This window comes from Xenopus laevis, chromosome 2S, assembly GCF_017654675.1.
Source record: "Xenopus laevis strain J_2021 chromosome 2S, Xenopus_laevis_v10.1, whole genome shotgun sequence".
Classification (NCBI taxonomy): Eukaryota; Metazoa; Chordata; class Amphibia; order Anura; family Pipidae; genus Xenopus; species Xenopus laevis.
This window is the reverse complement of record NC_054374.1, coordinates 111,784,854-111,807,984: the sequence shown is the minus strand read 5'-3', so window position 1 is coordinate 111,807,984 and position 23,131 is coordinate 111,784,854. Positions and strand designations below refer to the sequence as shown.

At 39.5% G+C, this 23,131-nt stretch overlaps 1 protein-coding gene across 1 annotated transcript; it reads right to left on the bottom strand.

Annotated features, from left to right (window-relative positions):
- Nucleotides 1-7,733: 7,733 nt before the first annotated feature.
- gpr18.S (G protein-coupled receptor 18 S homeolog) lies at nucleotides 7,734-15,351 on the bottom strand. Its single transcript, XM_041584263.1, has 2 exons — nucleotides 15,207-15,351; nucleotides 7,734-9,028 (listed from the first exon to the last, which is right to left on the bottom strand). The coding sequence occupies exon 2, from the start codon at nucleotides 9,001-9,003 to the stop codon at nucleotides 8,011-8,013; it is 993 nt and encodes a 330-aa protein (XP_041440197.1). The 5' UTR covers nucleotides 9,004-9,028; nucleotides 15,207-15,351; the 3' UTR covers nucleotides 7,734-8,010.
- Between the last annotated feature and the right edge of the window lie 7,780 nt (nucleotides 15,352-23,131).

Below are 23,131 nucleotides of genomic sequence, written 5' to 3'. Positions count from 1 at the left end.
GAGGCGCCTAGTCTGGTGGCCTGATATCCGCAAGGATGTAAAGGACTTTGTGGCTGCTTGTAATGTCTGTGCCACTTCTAAGCCTAGCCATTCCCGCCCCAGCGGGTTGTTACAGCCTTTGCCGGTTCCCTCTCGTCCGTGGACGCACCTCTCTATGGACTTTATTGTCGAACTTCCTCCCTCCGATGGGAATACTGTGATCTGGGTTGTCATAGACCGCTTCAGCAAAATGGCCCATTTCATCCCTTTGAAGAAGTTACCCTCTGCGGTGGAATTATCCCAACTCTTTATTAAGTACATTTTCCGCCTGCATGGTTTCCCGGTGGAGATCGTCTCCGACAGAGGCACCCAGTTTACCGCCAAGTTCTGGCGTTCCCTATGTAAAGACTTGGGAATAACACTTCAATTTTCGTCTGCCTACCACCCGCAGACGAATGGGGCAGCTGAACGTGTGAACCAAGCCCTGGAACAGTTCCTGAGGAACCACGTATCCCTCTGCCAGGATGACTGGTCTGATCTCCTCCCATGTGCGGAATTCGCTCATAATAATGCTTGTCATTCCTCTACAGGGAGGTCTCCGTTCATGTCGGTGTATGGTCAGCATCCTCAAGCTTTTCCCCAAGACTTTGTGCTATCTGACGTCCCGGCTGCTGACGATTCCGCAGCCCATATGTCTGCTATTTGGGCTGCTACCAAGTTGAACCTAGAGAAGAGCGCTCTTGTTCACAAGACTTTCGCGGATCGTCGTCGAAGATCCTCTCCTCCCTACAAGGTGGGTGATAATGTCTGGCTCTCTTCCAGAAATATCCGGTTGAAGATACCATCTCCCAAGTTGGGTCCAAAATTCGTGGGTCCATTTCCCATCTTGGAGATAATCAACCCTGTGGCTGTCAGACTCCAGCTTCCACCAGAGATGAGAATCCCCAACGTGTTCCACGTGTCTCTGGTGAAACCCGCCATCACCAACCGGTTCTCTGGCGGTCAATCTCCTCCTCCTGCCATCTCTGTGGAGGGTCAACTCGAGTACGAGGTGGAGAAAATCCTAGACTCCAGGATCTCCAGAGGGTCCCTTCAGTACCTCATTCAGTGGAGGGGCTTTGGCCCTGAAGAATGCTCCTGGGAAGGACACCGTGATGTTCACGCTCCTCGTCTGGTGAGGGAGTTCCACTCCAAATTTCCCCAGAAGCCAAGTCCTGGTGGTCCGGAGGCCCCCCCGTGAGGGGGGGGGTACTGTCACGATCGCCGCCCGGAGCTCCGGGCGGCGCGTCCCTCCTTGCCGGCGTCGCTCCCAAAATGGCGGCGCCCATGGCCGCCACGTGGGTAGCGGCGCCGGCGCGATGACGTCAGCGTGTCCACGTCGGCGCAAGAGCGTCAATGACGTCAGAATGGCGCCAAATTTGAAAATAAAAGCGCCAGCTAGACGCCAGAATGGCGCCCAAGAATAGGAATACTTTCCCTAAAGTGTATCCTGGGTTTCCTGTGTGCCTTATTGCCAAATCTTGTTCCTGATCTGTTTCTTGACCCTTTGCCTGGACTTTGGACTTTGTTTGTATTCTGCCTGCCTGTGAACTCTTGCCTGATCCTGACTATTCTTCGTTTAACCCTTTGGACACCGCGACCTTGTTCCCTCAAGAGGGCTTCCTCCTTGATCCTGACAACCTCCCTGGAGGGAGCTCCCGGCTCCCTGACAGATGGCTAGTGAAGTCTAATTTGTTTAACTCCATTAAAATGCTCTTTTATGTGACATAAAATATATGAATCATTTTCTATTCTATTGCTCTAAGTAACCCTAGAAGAAACTCTTACTTAGATCTCCTTATTTTAAAGGTGTGGCTGTTTATCCTCACGAAAATAATTACTTTTTCAGTCACTTTCTAGTTTTCCTGGTTTCAAAAATGTAGGAAATAATTGGTTACTACTCACTAAATGATTAAGATGTTATACATTAATCAATACATTTATTAGCAGCACTAAAGAAATAATGTCTCAACTTTCCCTGTTGCTAAATCTAGGTTCTCCCCTGGCTCATTTTGCTGGGGTGGTGTCGCCCTGCATTTAACATCCCTACTTCATGCACTGTATTCAAATTCTTCTTTTAGAAGCAGGCAATATTTGCACAGTCCTACTGGCTACTGCAAAAACAATTTTTTACTGATATAATGTTTGAAAACTATGTGTTTTAGTAAGGTGAACTTTAAGCTTTAGACAATTGTCTTATTGACTTGCGTTTAAAGGTTTTAATTAGCTTAAATGCCTGCAGTTCCTTCCACATATTCTCTCTGACCACTCTCCACTCCTGCTCTCCCTCTGCTGGTCCACTCCAACGGGGTCCAGACTATGGAGACTTAAGGTGGCCATACACGGGCCGATAAAAGCTGCCGACAGACTGTGTCGGCAGCTTATTGGCCCGTGTATGGGGGCCCCTGACGGGCTTCCCCGATCGAGATCTGGCCGAAAGTCGGCCAGATCTCGATCGGATGGGACAGAAAATCCCGTCGTTGATGCGGTCCCGCGATCCGACCGCCCGTTTACCGAATGCTAGGATCCGATCGTTGGGCCCTAGGGCCCACGATCGGATCTGCCCGATATTGCCCACCTCAAGGTGGGCATATCGGAGGGAGATCCGCTCGTTTGGCGACATCGCCAAACGAGCGGATCTATCCATGTATGGCCACCTTAAGTCTCTTATGGCTGAATAATGATACAGTACGAGAGGCCAACTCTGAAGGATATTCAGATTATTGGGTACAAAATGCAGACACTGCCACCCAGGCAATTCTATGGGATGCAAGTAATGCGGGGAGTACTGACAAGAGCCATAACACAAGCACGCCGACAAACACAAGACATAATAGAACAAGCGGAAGAAGAAGTAGAACAAGCAGAAAACAAACACACTGCAAACCCCACACCACAGACTTATGCACTCCTAGAAACAAAACGCAACACCCTAGAATGTAAAATACTCTCTTAACAAAGAAAGCACTGCTATACCAAGCCCAAAGAATGTTTGAACAAGGAGACAAAAATGGGAGATTGTTGGCATACTTTGCGAAAACCCAAAGCCCTACAACAGCAGTGTCAAATATAAGGAGGGCAGACAGGACAATAGTTACGGATCCTAAATACATAGTGGAAGAATTCGCAACCTATTATCAGAACTTATATCAAACTACTATACCGCACCCAAACAATGTGCATACTCAATTCTGAGACAACATAACAATTCCCAAAATGCACATGCAAGATAGAATTTCACTAAACCAACCAATAACCATAGAGGAAGTTAAATCAGCCATAGCAAAAAATCTTGCAAAAATACTGGCTACAAGACTACAAAAATATATAATAGATCTCATCCATAGTGATGGGCGAATTTGCTCCGTTTCGCTTCGCCGAAAAATTTGCGAATTCCGCGCGAAATTCGCGAAATGGCGAAAAATTTGCGAAACTGCGCCGGCGTCTCGTTTTTTACGCCGGCGCCCGTTTTTTACACTCTTTCACTTATGGGCATCAAAATGAATTCCAACATATAAATGTATTGGTTGGAGCATGCAGGGCTAAATGTGAACATGTTTAGCAACCTAGCTAAACAAGAGGATCTTAACCTGATATAGACACCTAGTTATGGTCAATGTCGGACTGGTCTGATCATTTGGCTTGATAATAGGCGCCTGTGCAGGCCATCTGATAAGGCCCACATCAACTAGCTAGTGCGGTTCCCACCTTGATAGTGTTTTTAAATCTGTCCCGGCCTATTTTTGGCCAGATATCTATCGACTAGGGCATTGGATATTGCTTAAAGGGGTTGTTCACCTTTGAGTTAACTTTTAGTATGATGTAGGGAGCTATATTCTGAGAAAATTTGCAATTCATTTTTTAGTATTTGTGGTTTTTGAGTTATTTAGCTTTTTATTCAGCAGCTCTACAGTTTGCAGTGTCAGCAATCTGGTTGCTAGAGTCCAAATTACACTCACAAACATGCATTGATTTGAATAAGAATATGGAATATTAATAGGGGAGGGTCAGAACAGAAAGATGAGTAACAAAAAGTAGCAATAACAATAAATGTGTAGCTTTAGAGAGGATTTGTTTTTAGAGGGGGTCAGTGACCCCTTTTAAAAGCTCAGGAGAAGAAGGCAAATAATTCATAAACTATAAAACATAAATAATGAAGACCAGTTCTATAACATACTAAAAGTTAACCTAAAACCACAAATAATAAAATATGAAAACCAATTGCAAATTGTGTCAGATTATCACTCCCTACATCATACCAAATGTTAACTCAAAGGTGAACAACCCCTTTAAGCAATATCCAATTCCCTAGTCGATAGATATCTGGCCAAAAATAGGCCGGGACATCTTTGGTTCCTGTTTTGCTGAGCAAAATTAAATTTGCAAACTGAAGAGGAAGTAAAATTATAAAAATAAGTTCCCTGGTATTGGAAAATTTGCCTAGCAACACCACTGAGTGGGGGGTTCGTGGGCCATGGCTGCCGGCCAGTGAGCTGGGAGTAGAATATTTACATTTCACCCCCCTCCTTTCCCCCTCTACTCTTTCCCGGGCAATTCAGGACAGTCTTTCACAGGATCTCCTCTGGGACACTGCTCTCAGCTTTTTCCCTTTATTTCGCTAATTTCCCAACAGTTGTAATGTCATTATTACTGGTTTTCAGTGAGCGGACACAGTGTCACTCCCATCTCATCTGGCCTTTTGGCAGTCAAGACCCTTCCAGGTGACCAAAAGCCCATCCAAAACAAGAAAATGCATTTTCAAATTTGTATATCAATAAATACATGCAATTAACCATAATTTTATGGTTAAGGAACTTTTAAATGCACATGTTTGTGCATTGAGTTTGTGAGTTGTATGTAGCCTTTTCGCCCCAGGGATTTCTTTAATTTATGTTTGAGGGTCCTCTGTACTTTACACTGGCTGGTCAAAATCAACATAATAATAAGAAACACCTTATGGAAAAGCACATTAAAGGGTTGGTCTGCTTTTAAAAAATTGTCAGATGCTGTCCTTATTGCCAAATCAATTCACAAGATAGTTTCCCTAGTTCAGCACTATCAAAATGAAATCTTCCAGAACATAATAAATTACATAATAAACAGAACTCTAATAAATTCGAATATACTCAAAATTCGATTGGAAGGTTATTTAATAAAAAAATTGAATACCTAAAACTCGAACGAATATCACCGACCCGAAAACGCGAATCAAATTAGAATTGAATTCGACTAAACTCAAATCCAGTTTTTCTACTTAAAAAACTTGAATGTCAGGAAGGCTATTAACATCTTCAAATGGGTCACTGGACCTATCCCATTGACATATACATGAACTCGGCAAGTTTTAGGTGGCGAATGGTCGAATTTGAATTGTTCCAAGGGTTAAGGTTTGATAAATTTCATTCAATTATTATTAAAATAAATCTTTAATATTTTCCTAAATAATAATATATAAGCATATCACAATCAAAATGGCAAGTGCACTAGAAGCCTTAGTGATAGAATAACACCCACACCCCCAACTATACTGTAATTTTTTTCTGGAAAAATATTCTTAAAATATTGCCCTGTTATCATCTTCATTGTTATTTTTTAAATGGGCCATGAAAGACAACAGGCTAGATTCACTTCAGTGGGAACAATTTATTACCTAATGCATTTCCAGATTATACAACAGGAATATTCATGTTCTAAACCTTGTTTTCATTTAATTTAATTTGCAACTTGTATTCTGCTGTATACAGTATTCCACCTGTGATTAGCATTTTACATGGACACAGCAAAATCTGTTATACATATTATTTTTATTTTTAATTCTTAGTCATTTTTATTGGTGGCCTGCACACACTCTGCAGTTTTTGATTTCCTTTTTGTCGAAGCTGTACAGTTTATATTACGGACAACAATTACCACTTTGCCTTCTGGATTGTAAGTCGTTTTTATTATTAGACCCTTTGCCTAATTTATTTACAAATTATTAACGCAAATTGTAATTGAGTATATGCTAAATGTTTAGGATTTGTGGTTTCTCTTGTTTCTGCATAAGTCATAAACCACAGTATGCAATTCTCCGCATGTATTTATATATAAATTTCAGTGGTTGGTTTAAGGTAGATTTATTTTTATGTAGATACTGAAAGTACAAAAAAGTTTTCCTTTGCTGTTAGTCATATTTTTTAGGATACTGGTCTGGCAAATGGTATTCTTCTTCCATAAAATGCTTATCTAGGTTTTGCAGTAGGTGCTTTAATTTTGATGGTCTTTACATGTTAAGATCAGCATTTTGGTATTGTATTAAGTTTGAAGGCACAAAGGAGAAAAGGTTGTCACTGTCTGTGTTCATCCTGTGTCCACAGTTACACCAATAAATTCGATCCGAATGTCAATGAGCACAGGGGGCGGATTTTGGCAACAAAAAACTCGTTTGTGTCTGTGCAGTACAGATTGGATTAATTTCTGTCACTACCCACACACGAAAAATGCAGAGAGAATTAGACTTTTATTGCTGTGTGTCTTAGGCCTATAGGGCAATATCACCCATAGAGCTTTGTCACCAATGGAAGTTCGTCTCCCCTGCAGCAGACAAAGTATTTGAAAATACCCTTTAATTTAGAATAATGGGGATCACCGCATGTGGAACACTTTATAGGATGCAATCTGGCTTTATCATGGGAAAGCCGCATTTAAAGTGATTTGCAGTATGAGCAATTAACATGCATTGCAGCACTTTGAACTTATCATTTAGTTTAGTAAAAGAGCCCTTCAGTGCAGCACATTTATTGGCTAAAGGAATTGTTCAGTGTAAAATTAAAAACTAGCTAAAAAGATAGGTTGTGCAAAGTAAAAAATGTTTCTAATTTATAATTTTTGTTTTACAAAGGAGTTGTGAAAACATGTAGGGAAATTGAATCCAAGATGTAAACAGTCGATTTTTCCAGTTCATCAGTTTTATTTAAAGGAACAGTTCAGTGTAAAAATTAAACTGGGTAAATAGATAAATTGTGCAAAGTAAAAAATGTTTCTAATATAGTTAGTTAGCCAAAAATTTAATGTATAAAGGCTGGAGTGACTTGATGTCTAACATAATAGCTAGAACACTACTTCCTACTACTGCTTCTGTCTTGGTTTCCACTGATTGGTTACCAGACAGTAACCAATTAGAGACTTGGGGGGGGCACATGGGCCATATCTGTTTGTGTTTGAATCTGAGCTGAATGCTGAGGATCAATTGCAAACTCACTGAACAGTTATTTCCCATGTGCCCCCCTTCAAGTCAATTACTAACTCAGAGTTAGAGAACTGAAAAGCATGAAGTTGTGTTCTGTTATGTTATGTTAGACATCCAGTCACTCCAGCCTTTTATACATTACATGTTTGACTAACTATATTAGAAACATTTTTTATTTTGCACAGCCTATCTATTTACTCAGTTTTTATTTTTACACTGAACGGTTTACTTTAACAGAGACACAATTAATGCATGGGTAGTATTTTCTCAGATCCTGCATATTGGCCTGATCCATTTTAGCTGTCCATGTAGGGCCAGCTTACAGCAGTATAAATCCAACTGTGTAATTAAAGGGAAAGTCAGCCTCAAAATGAAAGAAAACAGAATTCTAAGCAACTTTACAATATACATCTATCACACAGTTTCTGTGGTTTTTACATTATTTGTATATGTATTGCTACTCAAAGCAGTGTGTGTCTGTCCCTTTCTATTTTCTGCACTGATGGTGTAGACTTTTGAAACAATGTAAGACAAGGCAGCTGACTTGCTTTTTTAGTTTTTGGTTAAAAATCTTTTGGAAACACAAGTAAGAAAACCTGGAAACCCACATGGCACTGATTAAAAAAACCTGCAGTTATATATCTTAAAGAGAAATTAAACTTTTTTTTAATTCAAACAGAAACACAGCCCATTTCTTATTCTAACAACAAAGTAATACAATTAATATAGTTCTCTGTATAATAGTGAAAACATTGTTTTTACCATCACATCATTTCACTGTTGATATTACTCAGAGAGAGAGCACTTCCACGTATACTTTTCCTTCGTACACTTCGTAGGTAGTTTCTATATAGTATGACGCTTATAACTCTATCTTGAAACTGTCTTGATACTATGTAGTACAGAATAACATCCAAGCATGTGCTGAGATTCATTAGAAATGTGGATAGCATTCCCCATGATCTATAGAGATCCAGTCCATCTTGAACTGTAAATAATATGAAACATACATGGAATGGCACAAAACACACCAACACTTGCACAATTAAAGTGATAATAATCCGTATTGATTTCTTCTTTGCTTTTGAATTCAGGCGAGAAGTTTTGCCACTGATTAGACTGTAAATAATGATGCTGTAACATCCTATCATGATGGATAAAGGAATGAAGAAGAAGAATATCACACGAGCAGTGTTCAAGATATTGTTCTTTTTAAAGTAATTGATGTCAAACATTTTAAAACAAGTAGTACAATTAAATTCCTTTTCAGGATCATCATAGATTAAAAGTAAAGGTGTTGCGGTTACTATAGTCATTATCCATATTCCAAAGCATGCTGCCATTGCTTTGGAAATGTTCTTCAGTTCTTTTATGTGCTTAGGTTGCACGATAGCCACGTATCTATCAGCACTTATAAAGGCGAACAACCACAATGTAACACTAGGATAAAACACAGTTAGAGCACCCACAATCCGACAGAATACATCTCCAAAGGGCCAGTACTGTTTTGCAAAGTATATTATGCGGAATGGAACAGATATTAAGAACATTAAGTCAAGCAGTGCAACATTTATCATGTACACAGTGACTGTTGTACGCTTTTTCGTGGTACAACTAAATACCCAAATAGCTGTAAGATTGACTAAAAGCCCGATGGGTAACATTACACTGTAATAAATTAGTGCAGGAACCCGATAGTCTTCATAATGGCAGTTGTGCTCAAGCCTTTCACTTTGATTGTGGTAAGTTTTATCCATATTTGGTCCCAAGCCAAATCCAAACCTGCAGAGAGAAAACACAATCTCATAGAAGAATATTTTTTTAAAAGAGAATGAAACCTAATACAACAAAACTAAGCAAAAATGCTCCCAATTCCCTCTCTCTCCTGAACACTGCAGTAAAACTAAAATATTAACTATCTGGATGCTTGGTGTGTCTTAATAGGTGTGTGTAGATGCTTTAGTAGAGCATTGAAGAAATATAGCAGTATAGGTCAGAAATGGACCCCCAGCAACCCTTCTATGACTGATGCCTAAACCATCTGAAACATTGACACATTTTATGTGCAGAACCCAACACCTCTGGTGCCATCAACAGTTGCATGATCAGGAAACAGGATTTTGAACTCTGAAGTAGTCTGATATTGAGTTTGAATTTGTGACTGATTCCTTTTTGTTTGCAAGTGATGGATTTCAGTTTCAAAACTGACATTGCCAGTGCACAGGGCCCTGCAGAAAATCTTGCCTCCAGCTAACAGCTAGGGGTGGAATGTTTTGCCTAATCCTACATGACCCCACCTCATTGTGGAAGCAAGACAGATACATTGTGTAGTTGCTTTGCATATCTTTCAATTACATCCATCAAGCTATACAAGAAGGAACTATTTACACAAAAAAGTTTCATCTATTCCTGACTTGTACAAACCATTTCCCAATCCTCCATTCCACTCACAATGTTTTGCAACCCCTGCCTCACCATGTAGCAAGTGATGCATTTCCAGGACTTGAATACCTCTGCTTTTCTGAGAATTTGTGCTTCGCACACAAGGGAGGGGGGGGAGGGGTTGCATGACACTCAGGGATAGACTATCATGGTTTTCAACTATGAAATGATATATCTGTATTAAAAAAAAACTTTAAAGGAGAAGGAAACTCTAAATCACTGGGGGTGCCCAATTCTAAGGATTCCCCCTCATCTGTAATCTTTTACCTGATTACCATGGGCCAGTGCTCCTGTTGTTAGAAAACTGCACCGGCCCTGAGTTGCACTAGTGAGCTTCTTGCTGCTTCTTTTTTTTCAGGTGGGTGCACATGAGCAGTAGAGTGAGATGCTGAACTTCAAGAAAAAAAGCAGGCTTTTTCACTCTACTGTGCATGCACCAGGCTAGTAGTATTGAAGAAAGAAGAAGTGGAAGAGAGTCCCTCCATGCTTGCCGAGAAAAACCGGTGCCGGAGCACTGGTCCATGGGAATCGGGTGTTTACATTCACTGGGTGGGGGTGCCTAATATTGGGCACTGCCAGTAATATAAACTTTCCTTCTCCTTTAAAATTATATATATACAGTATATATATATATATATATATACAGCTGAAGATATACCATTGCAAAGTTGAAAACACCATGATTGTCTATCCTTGACTCATGCAAATTATCCCTGACTCACAGTGTCATGCAACCCCTCCCTCACCTTGTTCCGGCCAGGGGTATTAGTTAGTGATTATAATCACGGGGGGGGGTGCCTACTATTTGGCACCCACCAGTTATTTAAACTGTCCTTCCTCTTTAAATTTATTTTGGAAGTTCAAAATTAACCTTTTGTTTACAACCTCAAGAATTCATAGATCAATTTAAGTGAGCATTTCTTTGTACCATGCTTATAGACCCTGATGCTACAACCTAAATCTGTTTAAGTACCAGCACTATTTTTACTATTCCACCTTCTTTGCTGTTCTGTGTTTGTTTCTTTAGCTGTATCAGTAGATTCTCTGCAGACATATTGGCTTGAAAATGGTTTTGAACAATAGAAGGTCAAAGCATTGGAACATGTTGTATTGGACTGTGCCTTGTCGTGAGGGATGTATATTGTAATTGCAGTAACAGGAGCATACATACTTTTTGTGTAGCCTGTAGGGCTACACAAGACATTGTGGGGGCCTATTTTTTGTTGTCATTATCTGGGGCAGGTGTGTCAAACTCAAATACACGTTGGGCCAAAATTTAAAAATGCTCCAAGTCAAGGGCCGGACAGGTTCAGTGTTTATTGAAAACAAATTAAAATGACCTTACTGTATATATTCAACCTGGAACTAACACAGCACATAAGTTATTTCCTATAAAACAACATACATTTTTATGCAGTGTTTATGCATAGTAATTTAAACTTTAACTTTAAATTTTAAAGTGAAAACATTTCCCGGAGGAACCTTCCCAAGGGCTTAATAAAGTACTATCTATCTCCAGACACTTGGGGGCACATTTACTTAGCTCGAGTGAAGGAATAGAATAAAAAAATAGAATAAAAAAATACTTCGAATTTCGAATGTTTTTTTTGGCTACTTTGACCTTCGACTACGACTTTGACTTTGAATTGAATGATTCGAACTAAAAATCGTTTGACTATTTGACAATTTTATAGTCGAAGTACTGTCTCTTTGAAAAAAACTTTGACCACCTACTTCGCCACCTAAAGCCTACCGAGCATCAATGTTAGCCTATGGGGAAGGTCCCCATAGGCTTTCTAACAAATTTCTGATTGAAGGAAAATCGTTCGATCGATGGATTAAAATCCTTCAAATTGTTCAATTCGAAGGATTTAGTCGTTCGATCGAAAGATTTTTCGATATCCGAAGTCGAAGGATTTTACTTAGACGGTCGAATATCGAGGGTTAATAAACCCTCGATATTCGACCTTGAGAAAATGTGCCCCTTGGTGTTTCATCTTGGATGCAAGTTCAAGTCTGGTCAGGCTCTGAGCTGAGGAAATCCTCAAGATTGAGTAAAGGTGTTCATCAGTAAGACGACTTTTATGTAAAGTTTTTTTTGTTTATGTTCATCAAAGAGAGCAGGTGTATGTACTGCCAAACATAGAGAGCATTTGAGCAGCTTGGGTACGCAGCTGGGGAATTTTGTCGGGGATGAAACGTGGAAACTGTGCAGCGCCCAAATAATCATATTTTGCCTTGAGTGTGTCACTACATTGTAGCTCAATCAGCTCCATTTGGAGGTTAGATGGTGCGTTTTCCACGTCAGTTGCAAATGGATTACTGAACAGTTCAAATCTGTTTCTTTGGGCTTCAAAGTCGGCAAACTGGCGTGTGAATTTGGCACCAAGTATGTTATTCGGCAAACTGTGTACTGGGTGGCAGAGACCTTCTCTTTCATGGTTTGACAGCAAGGAAAATGGCACAGGTTTTCTTGCAGCATCTGTGTCTCCCATAGGCACAGCTTGTTTTTAAAGGCCCTCACTGAAGCGTACATGTCTGTGATCAAACGGTCCCCCCCCTGAAGCTGCAGGTTGAGCGCATTAAGATGGCTTGTGATATCACACAGAAATGACAACTCACTCAGAAACTTTTTGTCCTGGAGCGCTCTTGTGTCTTTCCCTTTGCTTTCCATAAACTCACAGATCTCCTCGCGCAACTTTTTCAGGTAGGAATTTTTTCCCCCTCTGAGGCAAATTGGAGAAGCTTCAGATGGGTTTTTTGCCTTCCTCTGGATCAGGTGCAGACTGAGAACTAAAATAGGCCCTGCCATTTCAGGTACACAGAGGCCTAAACAGCCCACACAGAGGCCCAAACAGCCCCCACCAGACCACTAAATGGTGACTTTGTATGGCACATTATAGCAGCCCCTCTGGCATTTGCCAGAACCGTCAGATTGCCAGTCCGGGCCTGCTCTGGATCAACTGGCAGTTAGGCAGATAAAAAAAAAAGTTGAACTTGATGGACGTGTCTCTTTTTTCAACCTTACTTACTATATTACTCGAAACATCTTTTCTGCACTTTTCCTTGGCTTAGCCACCGCACCTCTGTGTGATAGGGCAAGTCAACATATTCTAAACGTAACTCCTCCAGAAAAGCCTTGAACTGGCGGTAATTTAGAGCTCTAGCTCTTATGACTGGCGGTGATTTAGAGCTCTAGCTCTTATGAAGTTAACTGCTTGTGTTATGGTGCCCATAACATGTTGCATTTTCAAGGATTTGCCACGCAATGATTCCTGGTGAATGATGCGCTATTTTCCTCCCGCATCTTCTCCCGGATCCTGCCAGCCAATCCACTCTTTTAACCGCACATCACAGGTGCTCTATCGGTGGTCAGGCCCACAAGTTTATCCCAAGGCAACCCTATTTCATTTACACATTTGGATAACCCCTGAAAGATATCCTTTCCTGTAGTTGTGCCATGCATTGAGTGTAATCCCAAAAGTTCACTGTTACGCACAGACTTGAATCCACTCGACAGCTGGGCAGTATCAGAAGTGTTGTTGCTCTCATCCGCAGCAAGGGAGTATGCAATGAAATCTTTTCCATCAGCTGTTGTTGTAGATTGGTGTCAAGCTGATTTATACAATCAGCAACCATGTTTCTGCTCAGGCTCACATTTAAAAATGCTTGCCTTTTTTTCTGGGCACACAACATCGCAAACTTTTATCATGCAGTTTTTGACAAATTCCCCCTCTGTAAAGGGCCGGCCTGATTTTGCAACCTCTGCTGCCACAATAAAACTGGCCTTTACAGCAGCCTCGCTTTGTAATTTGATATTTCTGAACATGGCCTGCTGTGACATCAGAGTCCCTGTTCCGCTTGTGTATCAGCAGCTTGTGTATCAGCAGCTTACACTGGGAGGCAATATACCGGCGGGCCAGATCTAATAATGATTAATCATGAGGGCCAAAGATAATCCCTTCGTGGGCCGGTCATTGCCTGTGGACCTTGAGTTAGACACATGTGATCTGGGGCTATATTCTCCCTGATGGATTTGTGCGCACCATTTAGCCAGAGCACTGGGACAGGGCGCATAGTCCCTAGTGCTTCGGCTCAGTGTAAATTGAAGTGCGGCCGGGTGGCATGCCGCCCCTGAGCGTGTGCTGCCCAAGTCCCAGGCCTTTGCGGCCTCGCCACAAATCTGGGCCTGACTGTGGTGTCATGGTGACAGATTCCTGATGCCAAACCAGGGTACATATTGGTTGCTTGCTGGGGTTTTTGGTAACTTGATAAAAGTGATGTAAGACCAAAATGTTGATCATCATAATAAAGAATTTTCACTGTATTTTTGAAAATCCTGAGTACTTGAGAGAGAGACAGAGAGAGAGAGAGAGAGAGAGAGAGAGAGAGAGAGAGAGAGGATGTGAGCCGAAACGCGTTGATACACCATGCACCAATAAATGATTTTTTAATACACGCTGGATGGCGACTGCTGTGAGTGCTTTCGTGGACTGCTATATATATATATATATATATATATATATATATATATATATATATATATATATAGCAGTCCACGAAAGCACTCACAGCAGTCGCCATCCACCTCAAAACAATATATATATATATATATATATATATATATATATTGTTTTGAGGTCACTACTAGGATACCTCACAAGAATGAAGCGCTCACCTCAGTCTCTTTTCCCTTGAGGACCAGGTGCTTAGCAGTCAATATCCCACTCTGCCATGCCATGGGTATCAATCATATACAATGTCCAACAGACCGCAGCACACTGACACGTTGTTTCTGTGAAACTTTTGTGATTTATTGGCTCAGTAGACAAAAAATGCGACATTTCGAGTCTCGCAGGACCCTTTATCAACTAGGATACCTGGGAAAGTCCAGGACGGAGTTTATTTATGCCCCAGGTTCCTAACAGAGTGGTTCCAGGACTGCTAGTCCAGCCTGGGTGTTTTGAGTTGTCCTGAGGTATCTCAGGTGGTTAATTAAAAAGGCAGCTCAAGCCAGAGTGGAGAGTTCCTGGCTGGGGAAAATACACAGGAAAGCTGCCTTTGTGAGAGGGATTGAAATCACCAAAAGGTTTAGGATTTTATATATTCCTGTATGTTCTTTGTTTTGAGGAGACAGGCGGTAGGCCTTCTCCTGGTAGTTAGGAAAACTGACCTGTATTAGTTAGAAGCCCATTAAGTGGCAAGGATTTTATTTTGAATTATTTGTTTTGTTTATTTTGCTGCAAGAGACAATAAACTGCCAAAAAGAGACTATACTCTCATGAGTGGTGCTTGTGCCGTGGGCTGTGTTACCCCCAGAAAACTGTTCCCAGCTACCCAAACCCCTACAATATATATACACACACATATATAAACATTTACATGGCATATACAGTATATACAGTACATGACTGAAACAGGTGTCATAGGATAGCTAGCAATGAGCTGCTACAATATGTTTTTTCAAGACAAAGATGCTATACAAATGATATAAACAATAAATGTAGTCAGTACTCACCATTAATGCTCGATTAAATACTAACGTAATAGTCTTGCGTTGATGATTTCTTGAGTTTTATACTTCCTTTTTTTTCATTTCAAAATTGTATTTGTGTTTGTCGTGATGTTGTCTGGTCAGGAAGTGAAACCATACTGCAACTCATTTTTACACAGGCATGTTCTAGGTTTCAAGAGCACAAAGTTGTTCCCTCCTTGTATATAAATATAATTATGTTTGCAGGAACCAAAGACATGCCCACAGGTTTGCAAGATTTAACACAACCCACTCGGAGAAACCTGTGAATGTTATCACCAGCTTTCTTCTGATAATATTAAGCAGTTTATATTTTGCACTAGAGAATGCAAAAAAGGGCAACACTTGTGTTAAAATTAGATTTTCCAGAACCAAAGTTCAATGTTGACACTTAGGGGCCGATTCATCAAGCTCGAGTGAAGGATTAGAAGTAAAAAAAATTCGAATTTCGAAGTGTTTTTTGGGCTACTTCGACCATCGAATGGACTACTTCGACCACGACTACGAATCGAAGGATTCGAACTAAAAATCGTTCGACTATTCGACCATTCGATAGTCGAAGTACTGTCTCTTTAAAAAAAACTTCGACCCCCTAGTTCGGCAGATAAAAGCTACCGAAGTCAATGTTAGCCTATGGGGAAGGTCCCCATAGGCTTGCCTAAGTTTTTTTGATCGAAGGATATTCCTTCGATCGTTGGATTAAAATCCTTCGAATCGTTCGATTCGAAGGATTTAATCGTTCGATCGAAGGAATAATCCTTCGATCGTTCGATCGTAGCATTTGCGCTAAATCCTTCGACTTTGATATTCGAAGTCGAAGAATTTCAATTCCTAGTTGAATATCAAGGGTTAATTAACCCTCGATATTCGACCCTTGATGAATCGGCCCCTTAATGCAGAGGTAAACTGCTCCAGACACAGTATTTTGCAGTCAAGTTGATTTAAAAACAATTTATTAAAGTGACATTATACACAAGTCTTTATATTGCTTGTAATATAAATATTTTATTAACTGACATGTTCTGACATCAGGTTTATTCTTAACCTTATGCTGCCCTCCCATTGACCCAAAAGTTATTTCCATCTCTAGCTTTCTGTACATTGGTTTTATATAAGCTTCTGTGTGCATCTTGCTTGCAACTCTAAGTAAAGGTTTGTGGGGATATGAGTACTGTCCAATCAGTCATGTCTACCGTTGTCAACAGCAATTTATACTTTATAAACTACTATTTATATTATATGATGGTAGTTTAAAACCTTATGTGATATGGGGAGGCACATTTATTAAAAGTCGAATTTCGAATTCATGTGAGTTTTTTTTAAACTCTATTAAATTCAAAAATACTTGAAATTCGACTGTTTATTAAAAAATTCTAAAACCCGAACAAATTTTACCGATTCGAAAACTTAAATCGAATTTGACTAAACTCTATTCGAGTTGTTTTTCCCCAAAAAACTTGAATGTCAGGAAGGCTACTAACATGTCCAAATTGGTTCCTGGACCTCTCCCATTGACTTATACATGAACTCAGCAGGTCGAATAGTCAAATTCGAGTTCTGAAAGGGCCAGAGTATGATAAATCTCAAAATTTGAACTAAAACTTAAATCGAGTTTGGATAATTCACAATTCGAATTTGAGAGTTTTGACCATAAAAAAAAAATTGAAAATTCGAATTTTCAATTTGACCCTTAATAATTCTGCCACATAAAGTTTATTAGTACATTATAGTAGATGGACTTTATGAATCTCTTAGAAGGAACTACCTTGGAATCTACCATGAAATGTTTGCAGAGCTCATGAATAAATTGGTTGCAGAAGGAATGCTGCACAAGTCAATTATTGTAGTCAGGTGCTATTCTTTTCTTAAAGGAACAGTTCAGTGTAAAAATAAAAGGCTGTGTGAAATAAAAAATGTTTCTAATACAGCTAAAAATATAATCTGTAAAGGGAGTGAACGGATGTCTAGCATAATAGCTAGAATACAACTTCCTCCTTTTTAGCTCTCTAACCTCTTAGTTAGTTAATCAGGGACTTGAGGGGGGGGGTCACATGGTACATAACTTCTCAGTTAGTTTCATTTTTATCCTTAGCACGTAGGTCAGATTCAAAATAAATAGATGGGACACACAATAAACGGTTATGTCCCATGTGACCCCCCCCCCTTCAAGTTGCTAATTGTTTATTAACTGGGAACAGGTTAGAGAGCTGTAAATGAAATAGTAGTGTTCTAGGTTATTATGTTAGACATCCAGTCACTGCAGCCTTTATATCATACATTTTTGGCAAACTATATTGAAAACATTTGTTATTGTATATTTACCCAGTTTAATTTTTACATTGCATAGTTCCTTTAATGAATGTAGTGAATTACTGTAAGAGCAGCCGGAGGCACATGAACACCAGTGAGGGACAGTGCTAAGTGTCTACAGAATCGGTAGTGTGATGATCAATTATACTGTTGGAGATCCTATTTTTATACAGAAACAGGGCTATGACTATTTTTTGTTGAAATTAAAGAGACTATCTCTGACTGTAGTACACCTGTATATCTATCTGACAAGTGAGATTTCGCATTTCCATAGAGTTGAAGAACTTCTTTGATGCTATAAATTCCACTGTTGAACAGTTTTCTAATCATATATCTATGGATTTTCGAAGGTGCTGGGCCTGTCCATCTGACCAATGACTCTCTTTTTGTCATTCTATAGTATTTAGCTATAGTATTATAGGCTTTGAAACAGGTAAACTCTGCTTTTTATGTTTGAATCACTACCTCTGTTGATTAGAGTATAGGACCTAGGGTGTTGCCCATACAGTGCAGCCTATAAACTGCCACAGCATTTCTGAATTCTGCTGCTGGTTAGATTTCACTGCCTGCTCATCCTCTAGATGGCACTACTTCACAACTTTTAAGAATGGCACCTGTAATGATGGATTTGTAATGTTTATTCCCTCAAATTATAGGCCAGTTGACATTGAAATAATCTTGTAATATTAGAGTGGTATTGTAAGACCAAATTCTAAGACCAACATTTTCATTTCAGCCTTGGGGCGTGCTAGAGACTCAGCTGAAACGTTATACCTGAAATATCCCTTAGGCATATCTGCAAGTATATTACTCTATTATGTAATTTAGTGATTCCTAGGTTTTTTTATCTGTGTACAAAATCCAAGCTTGTTTGCATAATGTATTGCAAATATTTTGACACTTTGCCAAAGTTGCACTTTTAACAGGGTAGTTTACCTTTAAGTTAACTTTTAGTTCGTTATAGAATAGCCAACTGTAAGCAACATTTACTGGTCTTCAGTTTTATATTTTATAGGTTTTTTTTTTTTACTTCTTTTAGTGATGAAAATCAAATATGCTTAAAACAATACAGAATGTAATATTGTACATTCTACCTTTTACACCAAGAAATCAAGGTCACCATAGTAGTTAAATTAAATATTCTGTCAATCAGCAATATCGGAAACGTGAATGTGCAAGAACACATTTCCGAGATACAACATATTTCGAAATAACATAGAACAAAAAAACATACGGAAGGTTTCCAAAAAAAAAAAAAAAATAACCAAGACTGCCTCATCTTCAGTGTCGGACTGGCCCACCGGGATACCAGGAAAAGTCCCGGTGGGCCCAGCTGTCAGTGCGCCCCTCGTGCAGCTAAACTTTTGGAATATTTCATGGTCATTCCTTATTTCTATGAGAACAAAGAGGCTAAATAGATGGAAAAATAGAGTATAGTATGTAAAAAAAAGAGACTAGGAGAATAGAGGTTGAGTGAGGAGAGAAAGAAAAATAGTAATAAGAGTGGGACCCTGGTCTTAGATTAATTGGTGGGCCCCTAGTCAAAGCTTTTTGGGTGGGCCCCTGGTGTCCCAGTCCGACACTGCTCATCTGTGTGTAATATTCTCTTATATTTTATAGTTTTTGAATTATTCTGACTCTTTCTAGCTCTCAATTGGAGAGTCACTTACCCCAGCAACCAAAAAGTGTTGGCCTGTGAAACTTCAGTTTAATTTGTCTTTCTAAATAGGCACTCTCCATTTTATATTTCAGTCTCTCATTTAAACCATTGCCTGGTTGCGAAGGTAATTTGAACCCCAGTAACCAAATAGCTTCTGAGCAGTCCAAACTGAAGAACTGCTGAACAAAAAGTGAAATAATAAGAAAACCACAAAAAAATAAAACATAGACAGAAATTGTCACACTTTCTGCATCATAAAAAAAAAGTTAATTTAAAATTAAATAACCCTGTTAAAGGGGATGTCCTACCAGAGATTGAAGCAGGGAAAGAGAGCGAGACTGTATGTGTAGAAAGGAGGTTAACCCTCTGCTGTAACTACTCTGCCAATGTTTGCATGTCTGTAGAGTAGGAGGGAGTTGGCAAACCCCATCTACCAGAGGAATAGAGCATCCAAGAGCAATGGGTATATTAGAAAATAATAACATAAAGGAGGTATTTTTATGAGCAGTATATTGGAAATGTGCTTCTTCTGCAAACTCCTTGAAGTCAGGTAGGACATAGCTGTTACCTTTTTTTTTTTTTTTTTAGTTTAAAAGGTTCCTGTCACGCAGGCATACAGTAAAAAAAGCTGCATAATAAAAGTTCTTTTCAGCCTAAACGTGAAACTCAAATATCCATACTTGCTATAAACATTCAGAAATCTCAGCTGTCAATCATATTTTACCATCCCTGCCTCTATGGCTTAGGCATAGTGATCACAGGTCACTGTGAATTGTTAGTGCATGAACAGGCCCAGATCCGCACCCTGTGGTTCCTCTTCTTGCCGCGAATGACTTGAAGAAGGGCCCGAAGAACACAGTGCGCATGCGCACTTGCACACACACAAAAACGCATGCAAGTGTGCAGCGCGGGCAGCAGAGCACAGCGGTGGGGGGCCCTAAAACTAAAGTCCCGGTGGGCCTTGGGCCCCCCAGTCCGACCCTGAGCATGAAGTCATTTACAAATTAAACATAAAACATCCATATCTGTATTTAAAAATCTCAGCTGTCAAGTTTATTTTGCTTGATTATATGTTAAAATAGGATTTGGAATTATTTCTTAGAGCGACAGGTCCCCTTTAGTTGACAGGTTATTTTTAACCTTATTTACTATTGATTATTGTCTGACACTAGTTTTTTTTCATATTTTATTCAAAGAAAATCTATAAAAAAAATTGCCTTCACAAACCATTTTGTACATCCTGAACTTCTTATTTTTAGCAAGTTCAAAGCATTCTTGCATGACATTCTGGCATAGCATATCCGGCATATTATGTGTAATAGTATGCATAGATAACGGTTAATATTTGCATAATTTCTATACATAATAACCAGTTGTGGTAATAAAACTGTTAACAACATCCATTTTTCAAAGGCACTCTTTTAGTGAAGCACTGTTAATATTGTCTTTTGTAAAAAATAAAGAAACATTTTGACTTTTTTTACCCCACACTTGAATTGTAGGCACTGTAGAAAATATATTAGGTAAATATCAAAATTACAGAATTGCAATTGACCCAGCCAAAACAAAAGCAAGAAACCTGTCTATTGAATGTAAAATCCAGGCCATGTGATGTTAGGTTTTAGCTTAAAGGAGACATATAGTAGAAATGAAAAAACCCTAATTTTGTAGGCAATTATAATAATAAATGGTGTTGCTTTTACATGGTGCTAAAAATTAATATTATGTTTAAAATTAGCCTCTTTGTTAGTGCTTCCTATAGATGTTCACTGGTCCCTGTTCCAAATGACGGGTGGGCGTGTCTTAACGGCCCCTGCCAGAAGCACAGTAGGAGGGGGACAGCAAATCACAGCCCTGCAGTCAGGCAAGCAAAGACAGGCTTCAGTTCCCTATCAGGTCCTGCTAGCTGCTGATTGGTTCCTGTCCTTACAGTGCAGTAAGCTGAGTGCCTCCGGCTCCCCTGCTCAGCCTGGGAAAGGAGGCGGCAGCAGCAGCAGCAAGTGGAAGAGAAGGAGGGATTTTGCAGAAATATTCAATAAATCAGCCTGAAACACTACTTTTTTAAGCACAATTCTTCTATATCTAAATGAGTATAACGCACTGGTACGTTCTTATTTTTTACACAAAATGTCTCCTTTAGTGTTTTCAAGTCACTTAAGAAAAAGATTGGAATTTTCTCTTGAATTTGGGGCTTTACAAATGTAAAAAAATATTTGTGACTGAAAACAATGTTGAATGTTTAGTACATAAAAAAAATTAAAAAAAGTTATAGCTACTATTGTGCTTGCATAGGGAAGTGGAATCTGATGCTAAAAACACCCCTTCCGTACTTGCACAGAGTAGAGGTTTTGTTACCATTTATGACTCAGATAATAATTTAGCTATTTTTGTAACACAGGAGGATAAGAAATACAATTCTTATATCACACAGATGGTTTAATTGTCACTGCCAACTCAGGCTGAACCTGATCAAAACTCGCTCATTTTTATAAACGCATATTTATAAAGCACCAACATATTCTGCAGGGCTGTACAATAAATGGGTATGTACATTAAACATAGAAATTTACATACAAAAACAACCAATGATCAATACAAGAGGTAAAGTGGGCCCTACCCAAAAGAGCTTACAGTCTAAAATACCATATTCTTTAACATTATTTATCTGCAGTCTAAGGTAAGCAAGCCAAGCAAGACAAAGAGAGAACTCCAATATCATTTTAAAATATATGATTTGATGTAAACCTGTATGATGTACAGCATGTTTTGGAAGAATATGAAAAATGTAATAGAAATATTTAACATGTTAATTTTGGCATGAAGCATGCGTTTAAGAAGGTATGCACTTATAAACAATGGATTAAATGTATGGGACCTGTAATGTAGAATGTTTGGGACCTTGGGTTTTCCAGATAACAAACCTTCAAGTAATTTTGATCTTCATACCTTAAAGGGATACTGTCATGGGAAAATATGTTTTTTCCAAAATTCATCCGTTATTAGTGGTGCTCCAGCAGAATTCTGCACTGAAATCCATTTCTCAAAAGAGCAAACAGATTTTTTTATATTTCTTTGTGAAATCTGACATGGGGTTAGACATATTGTCCGTTTCCCAGCTGCCCCCAGTCATGTGACTTGCGCTGTTATAAACTTCAGTCACTCTTTACTGCTGCACTTCAAGTTGGAGTGATATCACCCCCCTCACTTTTCCCCCCCAGCAGCCAAACAAAAGAACAACGGGAAGGTAACCAGATAGCAGCTCCCTAACACAAGATAACAGCTCCCTAACACAAGATAACAGCTCCCTGGTAGAAATAAGAACATCACTCAATAGTAAAAGCCAAGTCCCACTGAGACTGATTCAGTTAAGCTGGCCATACTGTAGATGTTTAGATTTTTAAAAGATCCGATCCTCATCGTGAGACCACGATTTTCTCGGAACGATCGTACGATCATACGAATTGACCATAAACTAAAAAGACCAATTTGCCAGGAAAACAAAGGCGAGCTGCCTGATTGGCCCTGCAAACATAGATAGATTGCACTGGGACCGACAAAGATTTTTTGACCTGGCCGATCAATTCCCTGACAGATGTCGGCCGAAAAATCGTAAGATGTCGGATCCCACTAACCGCACGATAATTTCTAAGGATTGGTCGGACTTCCCTAAAATCGGTCGTTCGGCAAGAAGACTCGTCGCGTCTATGGGGAGCTTAACAGTAGGAGAAAAAGTTAAGTAGGAGAAATAACAGCCTGCCAGAAAGTATTTTCATCCTAAAGTGCTTGCACAAGTCACATGACTGGGGCAGCTAGGAAACTGACAATATGTCTAGCCCCATGTCAGATTTCAAAATTGAGTATAAAAAAATATGTTTGCTCTTTTGAGAAATGGATTTCAGTGCAGAAGTCTGCAGGAGCAGCACTATTAACTGATGTGTTT